The following is a 14,729-nucleotide window of genomic DNA, read 5'->3' as shown; positions in this document are numbered from 1 at the left end:
TCATACCCAACCCCAATCAATGGTACCAAGTATGTCCCATTCAAACCATAGTACAGTCGTGGCCAAACGTTTTGAGAATGACACAAATATTAATTTCCACAAAGTTTGCTGCTTCAGTGCCTTTAGATATTTTTTGTTAGATGTTACTATGGAATACTGAAGTATAATTACAAGCATTTCATAAGTGTCAAAGGCTTTTATTGACAATTACATTAAGTTGATGCAAAGAGTCAATATTTGCAGTGTTGACCCTTCTTTTTCAAGACCTCTGTAATCCGCCCTGGCATGCTGTCAATTAACTTCTGGGCCACATCCTGACTGATGGCAGCCCATTCTTGCATAATCAATGCTTGGAGTTTGTCAGAATTTGTGGATTTTTGTTTGTCCACCCGCCTCTTGAGGATTGACCACAAGTTCTCAATGGGATTAAGGTTTGGGGAGTTTCCTGGCCATGGACCCAAAATATCGAAGTTTTGTTCCCCGAGCCACTTAGTTAGCAATTTTGCCTTATGGCAAGGTGCTCCATCATGCTGGAAAAGGTATTGTTCATCACCAAACTGTTCCTGGATGGTTGGGAGAAGTTGCTCTCAGAGGATGTGTTGGTACCATTCTTTATTCATGGCTGTGTTCTTAGGCAAAATTGTGAGTGAGCCCACTCCCTTGGGTGAGAAGCAACCCCACAAATGAATGGTCTCAGGATGCTTTACTGTTGGCATGACACAGGACTGATGGTAGCGCTCACCTTGTCTTCTCCGGACAAGCTTTTTTCCGGATGCCCCAAACAATCGGAAAGGGGATTCATCAGAGACAATGACTTTACCCCAGTCCTCAGCAGTCCAATCCCTGTACCTTTTGCAGAATATCAGTCTGTCCATGATGTTTTTCCTGGAGAGAAGTGGCTTCTTTGCTGCCCTTCATGACACCAGGCCATCCTCCAAAAGTCTTCGGCTCACTGTGCGTGCAGATGCATTCACACCTGCCTGCTGCCATTCCTGAGCAAGCTCTGTACTGGTGGTGCCCCGATACCGCAGCTGAATCAACTTTAGGAGACGGTCCTGGCACTTGCTGGACTTTCTTGGGCGCCCTGAAGCCTTCTTCACAACAATTGAACCGCTCTCCTTGAAGTTCTTGATGATCCGATAAATGGTTGATTTAGGTGCAATCTTACTGGCAGCAATATCCTTGCCTGTGAAGCCCTTTTTGTGCAAATCAATGATGATGGCACGTGTTTCCTTGCAGGTAACCATGATTGACAGAGGAAGAACAATGATTCCAAGCACCACCCTCCTTTTGAAGTTTCCAGTCTGTTATTCGAACTCAATCAGCATGACAGAGTGATCTCCAGCCTTGTCCTCGTCAACACTCACACCTGTGTTAACGAGAGAATCACTGACATGATGTCAGCTGGTCCTTTTGTGGCAGGGCTGTGCACATGTTTTGGGGGGTATTCAGTTCATTTGCATGGCAAAGAGAGACTTTGCAATTAATTGCAATTCATCTGATCACTCTTCATGACATTCTGGAGTATATGCAAATTGACATCATTCAAACTGAGGCAGCAGACTTTGTGAAAATTTATATTTGTGTCATTCTCAAAACTTTTGGTCACGACTATACACCCAAAGGGTTCAAATTGTAAACCGCAGTGTGTAACAAGATCAAGGGGAAATATTAGATGAGAGGGTTTAGGAGATGTGTGCCACAAAAGGCTACTTTCAGTCCAACCAGTCAAGGCAGGACAGTCACCCCAGGTGCACTCTCCTTCTCCTTCCTACTCTTCCTTCTCTTCGTCCCCCAACTCCATCCCCTCCACCCACACAGGTCCAGCATCGTTGGGCAGAAACACTAGAGCTTATCCTAGTGCCGCCAAAGTCAGCCAACTGGCCCTGTGCACTGCAACCAGCCAGAGTGAGCATAATGTGCAGCGAAAGGACCTCACTGTACAGACAAAACATAGCCATTGGCTGTTCAGCTTAAAAAGACCCCAGTACGCAGCAGCAATGAGCTCCTGTGGATCGTCCCACTAGTCCCCAGTCTGTGTTGAAAGAGCTCCCCCTTAAGGCATGTTTCTGTCACTTCTAGCTGCAGTGATTTTAGACAGGGCACTTAAGGGGAGGTCATTTTGTTTCTGAGCGTGAGGGTTTCTATGTCCACTCCTGTCTGTCCTACTGTGTCGGGCCTCTCTCACCCTCACCGGCCCAGTCATGGCTACTTTGTTCGGGTTGACCTTAACTGAACTAGGCTGACGCTGTGAGGCGGCCAGTTTGGCAGCCTGTCTCTGCCTGGCGGCAAGCTCAGGGAACTGCTTGGTGTAGAGAGTGTCTGTGTACTGCAGCTCTGGAGTGACCAGGTTCTGACAGTGTGTTTTGGTGGGCCCGACCAGCCCAGGGTTCAGGTTGTAGCCCTGGATGATGGCCGCCCCATACTGGAAGGGCTTCAGCCCGGCGTCCTTCACCTGCGACGGGTCCACTGCACCACCATCCTTCAGGCAGGTATTGGCTAGTTCGGCACGTCGCTCCTGCAGCCGAGTCACCTCCCGCCTCATCTCCTCACGCCCCACAGTAGTGTCCACGCGTCGCCAGAAGGTGATGTTAAAGTGCAGGTAGAGCTGCCAGTCAAGGGCATTCCAGGCTCTGATCTTGTCGGCGGTGTGCGGGGAGAGCATGTGCCGTGTGCGCTCGCTTCGGCTGTTCAACTTAAAGGAGACGACATCGTCCAGAGACCAGCAGAGGGCACGCTTGAGCAGGATCATGGACTCGTCAAAGTACTCTGAGATGAGGATGAGGTGGAAGTCCTGCTCGATGGCGCCAATGGCTTTGGCGCCCCGCGTCTCCAGGTCTCCGGGCGTCTCTGTTGCGACGTTGTTGTCGAAGCCAAAGTCAAAGGTCAGGATGTTACGGGCATAATGGTTGTTGGGCAGGGAGGTGTTGTAACCACGCCAACCATTGTCAAGGAAGTCATCCAGGCTGCGGGCCTTGTGGAAGGCGGGGATGCTCTTGTAGTAGATGAAGATGGACTCCATCATGGCAACGGGGTTCTTCAGGATGGAGAAGTAGAACGTGTCCTGGGGCATCACTTTCCTCACCTGAGACACAACAGAAAAAGACCAAAACAAGAACAAAATGTGTTAGTGGGATGCCTTGGTGGTATATAATAATTTAACAATTATTGGCAAAAAAATCTAGTCAAATTAATCTTGTGTTAGTCTGAACCTCAATATTACCTATGATGCAGTGGAGGCTGCTTAGGGAAGGACGGCTCATAATACTGGCCAGAACAGAGCAAATGGAAGGGCATCAAGCACACGGAAACCATGTGTTTGATGGAAACAATGTGTTTGATGTATCTGATAGCATTTCACTGATTCCGCTCCAGACATTACCACAAGCCCGTCCTCCCCAATTAAAGTGCCACCAACCTCCTGTGCTATGATGATAGAACTCACCTCTGCTGGTCTGAACCTCATGTGGTTGCACATGATGTTGAACTCTTTGACACTGCGGCTCCTCACTCCCTCCACAAAGTGTGAGGCGAAGAAGAAGGGATAGAACAGCTGGCTGTGCTTGTTCAGTGGAAGGGCGAAGGTCAGATTGCGGCTGTCGCCATAGCGATATAAGATGTTCAGGATGGTGCTGCTGGCCGTTTTGTGCGTCTTGAGAAAGACAATGTGGTTCTTCGGCCGACAGGTGGCGCTGGCTATCTCCGATTTCACCTCATTTATCACCCCGGCAACTACAGAGTTGGTGCCTAAAGGGGCGGGGCTGTTTCTACTCTTCAGTAGATTGGTTGAGGGGAGTTCAGGAGGTTTGTAAGGTAAGGTGGATACCACTTTGATAGGTGGGTGGCCCAGCTGGAGAACTACAGACCCAGGAACCCCCAAATGCAACTCATCATCACCCAGTGTGACTTTGGGCAGGGCTGCCTTTACTGCTGAAACTTTACCCCTTGCCTCTTTCCTAGAGTCTTTGACCTTATTGACAGTGTATGAGAGCTTTAGATGTTGGTGATTCTTCTGGACACGCCTCTCCACCCCTGGCTCATCTCTACTATGTTGATGTTCTGCTACCTTCTGGTTCCCTTTGGCCCGTTGTTTAAGAGCTCCTTCCTCCTGTGACCTCATTTCCTCTTCTACGACAGGGGCGTGCGAAGAGCGCAAGCGCACCCAGTCCCTCTGCTCTGTCGGGAGCGTTCTCTGGATCTTGATGGTGAACTGCACATTCAGGAGCTTCTCGCTTAACATCTTATCGTTCCTGAAACCAAACAGTGTTAGACTACAGTTAGCCAATCACTGTCAGCCTGTTTCAAAACAAAACAATTATCCAGAACAGTGAAGTGGAATGTAAAAGCTTGTTAGTTTCACCAAACATGATCTATTATATTGACAAGTTAGGAGAGTGACCACTCTAACAATCAAAATACATGTCCTCAATGATTGAAGGCAGGCGCGATCAGGTGGGACTATTCTAGCCAATGAAAGGGCAGATACGCGTGTGAACAACAGTCGTTTTTCTCAAAGTTGTCAGAATTCCAAGTGCATCCACTTATATCAGTACATTTGTAACAGACTAAAGGTTGCAAAACTTACAGTGCATTCAGAAAGTATTCAGACCGCTTTACTTTTTCCAACTTTTTGTTACGTTACAGCCTTATTCTAAAATTGATTAAATTACATGTTTTACATGTTCAATTACAATACACCATAATGACAAAGTGAAAACAGTTTTTTTGAAATGTTTGCAAATTTATAAAAATAAATAAAACAGAAACCTTATTTACATAAGTATTCAGACCCTTTGCTATAAGATTTGAAATTGAGCTCAGGGCCACCCTGTTTCCGTTGACCATCCTTTAGATGTTTCTACAACTTTAGATGCTTCTACAACTTCCACCTGTGGTAAATTCAATTGATTGGACATGATTTGGAAATGCACACACCTGCCTATATAAGGTTCCACAGCTGACAGTGCACGTCAGAGCAAAAACCAAGCCATGAGGTCAAAGGAATTGTCCATAGAGACAGGATTGTGCACATATCTGGGGAAGGTTACTAAAACATTTCTGCATCATTGAAGGTCCCCAAGACACAGTGGCCTCCATCATTCTTAAATGAAGGAAGTTTGGAACCACCAAGACTCTTCCTAGAGGTGGCCGCCTGGCCAAACTGAGCAATCGGGGGAGAAGGGCCTTGGTCAGGGAGGTGACCAAGTACCCAATGGTCACTCTGACAGAGCTCCAGAGTTCCTCTGTGGAGATGGGAGAATCTTCCAGAAGGACAACCATCTCTGCAGCACTCCACCAATCAGGTCTTTATGGTAGAGTGGCCAGACGGAAGCCACTTCCCAGTAAAAGGCATATGACAGCCCGCTTGGAGTTTGCCAAAAGCCACCAAAAGGACTCTCAGACCATGAGAAACAAGATTCTCTGGTCTGATGAAACCAAGATTGAACTCTTTGGCCTGAATGCCGAACTCTTTGGCCTGAATGCAAAGCGTCACGTCTGGAGGAAACCTGGCACCATCCCTACGGTGAAGCGTGGTGGTGGCAGCATCATGCTGTGGGGATGTTTTTCAGCGGCAGGGACTGGGAGACTAGTCAGGATCGAGGGAAAAATGAACGGAGCAAAGTACAGAGAGATCCTTGATGAAAATCTGCTGCAGAGCGCTCAGGACCTCAGACTGGGGCAAAGGTTCATCTTCCAACAGGACAACGACCCTAAGCACACAGCCAAGACAATGCAGGAGAGGCTTCGGGACAAGTCTCCGAATGTCCAGAGCCCGGACTTGAACCCGATCTAACATCTCTGGAGAGACCTGAAAATAGCCTTGCAGCGACGATCCCCATCCAACCTGACAGAGCTTGAGAGGATCTGCAGGGAAGAATGGGAGAAACTGCCCAAATACAGGTGTGCCAAGCGTGTAGCGTCATACCCAAGAAGACTCGAAGCTGTAATCGCTGCCAAAGGTACTTCAACAAAGTACTGAGTAAAGAGTCTGAATACTTATGTAAATGTGATTTTTTTTTTTTTTACATTTTTATAAATGTTTGCTTTGTCATTATGGGGTGTTGTGTGTAGATTGATGAGGGGAAAAATAACAATTTAATGAATTTTAGAATAAGGCTGTAACGTAACAAAATGTGGAAAAAGTAAAGGGGTCTGAATACTTTCCGAATGTATATTCGATCAAACAAGCCTCACTCAATTCGACATTCTCTCATAGAAAAATCCTCTCGTTTCACCCATTCCTCTCTGGTTTCACTGCCAGTAATATCAATCCAGGTAGTATGAAGATCTGACCCAATAGCTACAGATGTAGGATCTTAACTTGAGCCAGTTTGCTACAGCATGAAAATGATCCTGTAGCAACAGAACATTTTAATTAAGTGGATTATAATTAATGTACATTTTTGTAGTGGATGTTACATTTTTCATAATTTAAAATCAAGCCTAAAATGTCTAAATGGAAATTACAAATCTTTAAAAACCTTTTATAACCTAAAATAGACTAAAAGTTTTACATTTCCTGCTACGCAAGAAAGTTCTCCTGCAACAGGTTGATCAAATAAAGATCCTACATCTGTATGTACAGTAGCACCAGACTCACCTGGATTGCCAGACGACTCCTAGGATCTGGATGGCCACACAGAGCACAGTGAGGGCCATGAGCACCATCCATAGATTGCGCATGTGGCTGCACAGAACTACCTTCAGCCACCTGCAGGGGGGGAGACCAACCACAGGAACCACATTAGAGTCTGCAGCAGCATCAGGTACAGAAATACTACAGACAACGGGACTGATTATATGACTATAAACGAATTTAAAGAATCTCAGGAATATCCTGTGTCTTTAACTAAATTATTTTATACCAACCTGCTGATATAATCTCATTCCAAAGCTGTAACTTAATTTTCAAATCTAATTTTCAAATCATAACCATGACACCTTTGGGTTAAAATGAGTACTGATCTATGCTAAACCACAGAAATTATCTCTGTACTGTTGGATGTTTTTTCTTGAGGCTTGGTGGCTATAATTAGGATGACTGCTGCGCATGTGTTTGTATACACATGGTGTGTAAGAGAGGGAAGAGATAATCTCAATGATTTACAAGACAATCCAACAGCATCTCAATGAGCGGAACAGTGATTCACAGAAACTCTTCTAACCGTAGAGGAAACGTCACTATGACTGTTGGATTGGAATGCCTAAGGCGTAGTGGTGCATTGACCTTTCCCATCTGTTTGTGGGCTTCATGTTCTAATCAGAGCAATTAGCTGCCCTGTTTGATTCGGCCCATTGAACTGGCGTTGGCTAAATTAGAAGAAGAAAAACAACAATCCTCAATACACCCTCTGGACCACTCTGCCCATACTGTATGTGTGTTTCTGCTTCTGTTACAGCTACATCAGAGACATCTGGAACATCTGCCTTCTGCCTGAATGATTTCCAGACAGTTCTACCTCCCTCCCTCCCCCTTCCTCCATCTCTTCCCCTTCCTACTTTCCTCCTTCCATATATCTCCCACTCCTGCTCTTCTCTCTCACACATCCACCTGCTCACATGCTGTGTATGTTCGTGCATGTTGTGTGTGTGGTGCGTCTGTGTGTGTGTGTGATCGTGCATGCTGTGTGTGGTGTGTCTGTGTGTGTGTCTGCCTGTGCATGTGAGTGTGTACATATGAGTATGTGTGTGTGTGTGTGTGTGTGTCCCTGAGCACAATCCATAAGTGCATGGCACCACTATCCTGTTCTTCAGCTGCCCCAGCTGTTTGTCAGTGTAGTACATTAGTCTGGCCACCAGACTAATTAAAGCATTAAAGCATGAAGACATGGGATGATGATGTCACTGTGGAGCTAGTTGATTGACTCAAGCAGGCATGCCACCACCATGACTAAACAACACTACACATTACCCATGATCCTCTAGTTCAGTTGCCACCCTGGAAGCAGCTAATGGGCAAACTCTGATTAATCCATGTCACAAATGGAGTAAAGGCAAGGGAGACAAATGAAAATACCAGGCTATGTAGTTGCTAGGGACATGACACACAATGTGCCCTTAATATACCATTATATACCATCCTCCCTGTTTGTAGTGTTTTTTCATTGAACTCTGTTGCAACTTGCTTATGCATTGTGGCACTGACTAAATATGTCCCTGCCGTTGTGTGCTAGCAACATGGTTTCTGTGGGTTCTGGTTTGCGTTTGATCGTTTTTTTTACTGTACTTTTCCATGTGCATGGATAACTCCACTACGACACAAACGGAATAGGGGTGACGTTCCTTTTTAACATGAATGAATAATGGAGTGAAACACTATGAAAGAGTTGGCTGTTTGAACTGATATTTGTCAGGAGTGAGAGAAAGAGAGAGAAATAGAGAGAGAGGGACTGTTATTCTAGATACATCACTGATCTACATACAGTACCTTCAGAAAGTGTTCACACCCCTTGACTTTTCCACATTTTGTTGTGTTACAGCCTGAATTTAAAATGGATTAAACACAATGCCCCATACACACAATACCCCATAATGTCAAAGAGGAATCGTGTTTTAAGAAATGTTTATAAATTCATTTTTAAAAAGCTAAAATGTCTCGAGTATCCAACCACTTTGTTATGGCAAGCCTAAAGTTCAGGGGTAAAATGTTGGTTAAAACCTCTTGACGCTAGGGGTCAGATTTTTATTATTTTTTTAAATAACGTTCCCAAGGTAAACGGACTATTTCTCAGGTCCAGATCGTAGAATATGCATATAATTTACAGATTAGGATAGAGAACACTCAAAAGTTTCCAAAACTGTCAAAATATTGTCTGTGAGTATAACAAAACTGATTCTGCAGGCGAAAACCTGAGGAAATCTAACCCGGAAGTGATTTTTTACATTTTAAATCTGTGTTTCCTTGCCTGTCTTTCTTCCATTTAAAGGGGTATCAACCAGATTCCTTTTCCAATGGCTTCCTCAGGCTGTGTCTAGGCTTTAGACATAGTTTCAGGCTTTTATTTTGAAAAATGAGCGAGATTTTTCAAAACTAGTCAGGTGTCCTTTGATTATTTCCTGCGCACGAGAGGGGTAGCTCTCCATTTTCTTTCTCTCTTTTATTGAATAGGTTACGGTCCGGTTGAAATATTATCGATTATGATTATAAAAAACATTTGACATGTTTCTACAAACATTACGGATACTTTTTGGAATTTTCGTCAAACGGAACGAGGCTTTGGTTTTCTGAACATAACGCGCAACCCAAATTGCGTTTTTTTGTTATAAAAGTAATATTTATCGAACAAAAATAACATTTATTGTGTAACTGAGTGCAAACATCCGAAGATTATCAAAGGTAAGCGATTCATTTTATTGCTTTTCTGACTTTCGTGACCATGCTAATTTGGGGCTAGCTGTTCTAGCATTGATTGATACACTCACAAAAGCTTGGATTGCTTTCGCTGCAAAGCATATTTTCAAAATCTGACACGATAGGTGGATTAACAACAAGCTAAGCTGTGTTTTGGTATATTTCACTTGTGATTGCATGATTATAAATATTTTTAGTAATATTTTGCGCCCTGCAATTCAGCGGTTGTTTAGGAAAATGATCCCGCTAAAGGGATCCGTTGCGCAGAGAAGTTAATGCAGTGCCTTGCAGTGCCTTAGACCGCTGCGCCACTCGAGAGCCCACACATAATATTAGCTTTAAGGTCCCTATATCGAGCAGTGAATTTCAAACACAGATTCAACCACCAAGACCAGGGAAGTTTTCCAATGCCTTGAAAAGAAGGGAACCTATTGGTAGATGGGCCAAAATGTTTAAAAAAGCAGACATTGGATATCCTTTTGAGCACGGTGAAGTTGTTAATTACAACTTTGGATTGTGTATCAGTACACCCAGTTGCCGGAGAGAAAGGAAACCGCTCAGACATTTCACCATGAGGCCAATGGTGACTTTGAAACAGTTACAGACCTGAATGGCTGTGATAAGAGAGAACTGAGGATGGATCATCAACATTGTAGTTACTCCACAATACTAACCTAAATGAATGAGTGAAAAGAAGGAAGCCTGTACAGAATGCAAATATTCCAAAACAAGACACTAAAGTAATAGTGAAATAGATTTTTTGGCCCGAATACAAAGTGTTATGTTTGGGGCAAATCCAATGCTACTGTAACGCACGTCGTCAGGAGAAGGAGAAGAGGACCAAGGTGCAGCGTGGTAAGTGTTCATACTATTTAATTAAAATATGAAACACTAGACAAAACAACAAACACGACAAACGAACAGTCCTGAAAGGTGAAACAAATACTAAACAGGAAACAACCACCCACAAACACAGGTGGGAACAGGCTACCTAAGTATGATTCTCAATCAGAGACAACGATAGACAGCTGCCTTTGATTGAGAACTACACCAGGCCAAACACATAGAAATACAAAACAAGGACAACATAGAACACCAGACATAGAATGCCCACCCAAACTCACACCCTGACCAACCAAAATAGAGACATAAAAAGGATCTCTACGGTCAGGGCGTGACAGCTACACATTACTGAGTACCACTCTCCATATTTTCAAGCATTGTGGTGGCTGCATCATGTTATGGGTATGCTTGTAATCATTTTTCAGGTACAAAATTTACGGAATGGCAAAATCCTAAAACCTGGTTCAGTCTGACCTACCTACGTGACCTACCCAAAAAGACTCACAGCTGTAATTGCTGCCAAAGATGCTTCCACAAAGTATTGACTAGGGAGTGTGAATACTTGTGTAAATGAGAGACAGTATTTCTGTATATAATTTTCAATAGAATTGCAAACATTTCTACAAACATGTTTTCACTTCGTCATTATGGGGTGTTGTGTGTAGATGGGTGAAAAAAAAAAAAATGTAATCCGTTTTGAATTCAGGCTGTAACACAACTAAATATGCAATAAGTCAAGGGGTATGAATACTTTCTGAAGGCACTGGATAGGTAAAAGTAAATATAATTTTACATTTATCTTAAATGACCCCATTTTCATGAATTTAATGATACACGCTTGAAGCTCATTAAAAAACAGCATGTGACTTGAACAAGGAAGTAGGCAAGACTTTCATAGGGTATAGGACACAGGAAAGGATACCACAGTAGGAGAGAGAGTATTTGCAATTGAAGTCTGTCCAAAGTCATGGTAATTACAACCGGTTAAGTTGCTGTACATAAGTCAAAGAAAACAACATTGTGGTGACCTTGTACCCTGAAGACATTCCTGTCTCTGCCTCCTGCCTGCCTTCAGGTGAAATAAGATATCAGGTTTGGATATAGCCTAAAGAATTTTCAATTTTACCAGATACTTAGAATAGTAATGACAACCACACTCTCTCCACATCTCCCTCCATCTCTCTCTCACTCTCTTTCTCATTCTCTGTCTCTCTCTCTTTCTCTCTCACTCTGTCTGTCTGTGTCTCTCTCTCGCTCTCTGTCTTTCTTGGATACAAACACTCTGCCTGACTCCACTCACAACTCCTAACACACACAATCTCTGCACACAAACCACACTCCGATACACACACACACACACACATACACACACACACACACACATACACACACACACACACACACACACACACACACACACATACATGCAGAGTCTAGCAGCTCATTTGGATGTGGCAGTTAAAGGCTTAAATGCTTATATGAGGAGATCAAATCAAAGGTTACCTCTAAAGAAAGATCCAGAGCCAACTCATTTAGATTTACTTAACCAATGAGTGGAATAAGAACAGCCAACTGGTTTTGTCATGCCCTGTGGTCGCATCCAGTTCCACTGCACTGAATAAAAACACAGACTTTCCAAAAACCTTCCTCAGTCCTGCACAGCAAACAATTGCCGGTCAAACAAAAAATGGAGAGGGACTGGGGTTAGTTTGAGTCTAACTGGAGGACCGTGGCACCCCCGAAATCCCTTCCACATGAAGAGAGAGGGAGATGAAGAGAGAGAATAGTTGATTTAATAGTCGTGATACTAATAGCTGAATTTGATGACATTTCTACATAAGTCACATACATGTAAGTCACTGAAGACTACCGACATCCACGTCTCACTGAGGACCCCTACAGGGCAGCACAGTCGATAATAATCAAACTACGGCGCTACATTTCAGCACAGACCCAATAGAAACACAGCTTAGAGAAGGAAACCTCATTCATGATAAGCAGATGTATGCAAATTCACTGCATGCAAACTAAGGATTAGACTATAGTGTGATCAGCACTATATCCAATTTCTCCAATTTGTAGAATTAATACTTACACACACGCACATGCACACGCACACACACACACACACACACACACACACACACACACACACACACACACACACACAATGACAATACTTCTATTGTGATATGAACAGTAATAACAGTCATATTGCCAAGGTATTAAATTGAGCAGCAGCAGCCTACAGAGAGATAGACAAACACCAGGAGGCCACGGAGCCCATGGACATAAGGAATGAATAAAAGGGCTTTTTAACAAAACGCTTCAGGTTTTCCCAGGCTATGGAGACATCTGGAGAATGGCCTGCCATTCCCTGCCTGCTGCACAGCTACACTCCTGCATGCCAGCCGACACATATACACAGTTCACACACACACACACACACACACACACACACACACACACACACACACACACACACACACACACACACATGCCCACAAACACACACATGCACACACACACACACACACACACACACACACACACGCACACACACACACACGCACACATGCACACACACACACACGTGCCCGCACACACACACACGTGCCCGCACACACACACATACATTCCCACAGGCATTTAAAGTACATCAGATTCTCTCATATACTACTTTGGGCGCTACACACACACTCAGACAGGATCATGATGCACAGATGCATAGATTCACACAAACATAGCCTACATACACTGAGCATTTTCCATCACTCTCCCTCCCTCTAACTTTCTACCTGGGGTTGGACTTTTGGTCACAAGGGATGGAAAGGCCCTGAACCCAGTCCTACTGTATATGATGGATGGCAGGCTTGCATGCTTTCCCAGGTCACATTTATGTCTTTAATAACATTTCCCAACTCCTACCTGGCTGATCCGGACTTGACCAGTTAAACAGGGAGTTGTGGTAATCTCCCTGGATGTTGATCCCTTATCATGACACACAACCCTACAGAATGACTTCTAGGTCTTTTCATATGTTTAAAATATTTGTATTAGATTATACAGTAGTAGCTACTTGTGTAAACAGTAAGATTATGCAGTCTGTTCATAGTAATATAGCTATTATCTGTAACAGTAAAAGGAAAACGTATAGTGGTTGATTCTGTGTCCTTGTGTGGAGTAAGGTCGGGCAGAGCGGTTTATTATGGTGCTGATATCTGCTGTACTAGGCACTGACATCCTACAAGTTTTCCATCTTGTTCTTATCAGTTCCAAATGAAAAGCCAATGACCTTCAAGCTGAATTTCAGGACTGTTTTTCATCCATGTTCTTGAACACTATGAGGGGTTTGACTATTGGACAATTAGAAATTGAACTTTGGGTCACTTTATTACACATCAGATCTTACCTGACATTTAGATTTGTACCTGTTCATGACCTGTTCACCATAATTTATGTCTGCATTGAAGTTGACTGTTTTAAAAAGTGCTCTCAGTGCAGTTTAGGCTTTAAATGTATGTTTTAAGAAAACGAAGATTCCCCTCAGTTTTACTGAGAAGAGCTATTTATTATTTCAGTAGGGCCCCCCAAACACGCCAATCTACGCCTACGGCATCTAAATGTTAAAGTTAAATAATTTATGAGTTTTGTGGATCTATTCTGCATTGCCTGTTGTTGCAATTAAATCTCATCGTCTTTGAAACGCGTCTTTGAAACGTCTTACTTCTATTAGAATGGTAATAAAAATCATTCTGAACCAAAAGATTCACAAAATATTTTACAATAACTGCCGATTTGCGTAAATGCCAACAGTGCCATTGTATTATTTTCTCTCTACAGTTTGTCTACAGTTTGTGGTCAGTGTGAATGGGAGCAATAGCTATTTAATTAAAGTAAAGAATTTGCGTCTGACTTTTATTTTCCCAAAGTATGGGCAAGTTGGCCTAGGCTGTAGCAACGAGGACTCTAAATCAAATCTAAATAAACATCTCATCGTATGGCACTCCACTGTTAGATTTGGTTCTCTGCGAGTGCATATGAATAACGTAATGTATCTGCAGTCCGCTGTTTCGCCTATTATGGACTATTGTGGGCAATAGCATCACCGACCAACTGCTTTCCAATGAACTATCGCTAAAGGAATGTAACACAATACAAAATACCAGAAGTCACAATTAATTCACTTACGAGCAACATGGTAGAGATGAGGTCAGGGAGAACAGCTCGCGCTCCTTGATAGATTTCCTTGGCGAGGGTGGCATCTCGCGTGTCTGTCCCAGGAGGGGGGTGCTCAGGAACCCCGGTCCTGCATGCAACTCCGACCAACCCAAGTCACTCTCCCAAGACTCACCGTTCCCAAGCCACAGACTCCCTAGTCCCCTTTTAGAGTAGGGTTCCCCCCGCTCTCAGTTTAGAACTCCTCCCGCTGCCGACTCATTGGCTCGACGCGCAGACAAACCAAATAGAGGGAGTCAGAAAGGGATGGAGAAAGGAGAGGGGGGGGGGGGGGGGGGGGGGGGGGGCAGGAGGT

At 43.8% G+C, this 14,729-nt stretch overlaps 1 protein-coding gene across 1 annotated transcript in view; it reads right to left on the bottom strand.

The window, feature by feature from the left end:
- The window catches only part of gal3st2 (galactose-3-O-sulfotransferase 2), a 43,506-nt gene extending 29,046 nt beyond the window's left edge, over positions 1 to 14,460 (bottom strand). The window contains exons 1-4 of the mRNA XM_038962176.1: positions 14,387 to 14,460; positions 6,602 to 6,712; positions 3,446 to 4,250; positions 2,189 to 3,085 (exon numbers count right to left, since the gene is read on the bottom strand). Of these exons, the coding sequence (XP_038818104.1) occupies positions 2,189 to 3,085; positions 3,446 to 4,250; positions 6,602 to 6,712; positions 14,387 to 14,460 (1,887 nt within the window). The remainder of the gene's footprint in view (positions 1 to 2,188; positions 3,086 to 3,445; positions 4,251 to 6,601; positions 6,713 to 14,386) is intronic.
- Between the last annotated feature and the right edge of the window lie 269 nt (positions 14,461 to 14,729).

This window comes from Salvelinus namaycush, chromosome 23 (genome assembly GCF_016432855.1).
Source record: "Salvelinus namaycush isolate Seneca chromosome 23, SaNama_1.0, whole genome shotgun sequence".
In the NCBI taxonomy this organism is placed as follows: Eukaryota; Metazoa; Chordata; class Actinopteri; order Salmoniformes; family Salmonidae; genus Salvelinus; species Salvelinus namaycush.
Note: the sequence above shows the minus strand (reverse complement) of the source record. Positions and strands in the feature narration are given on the sequence as shown.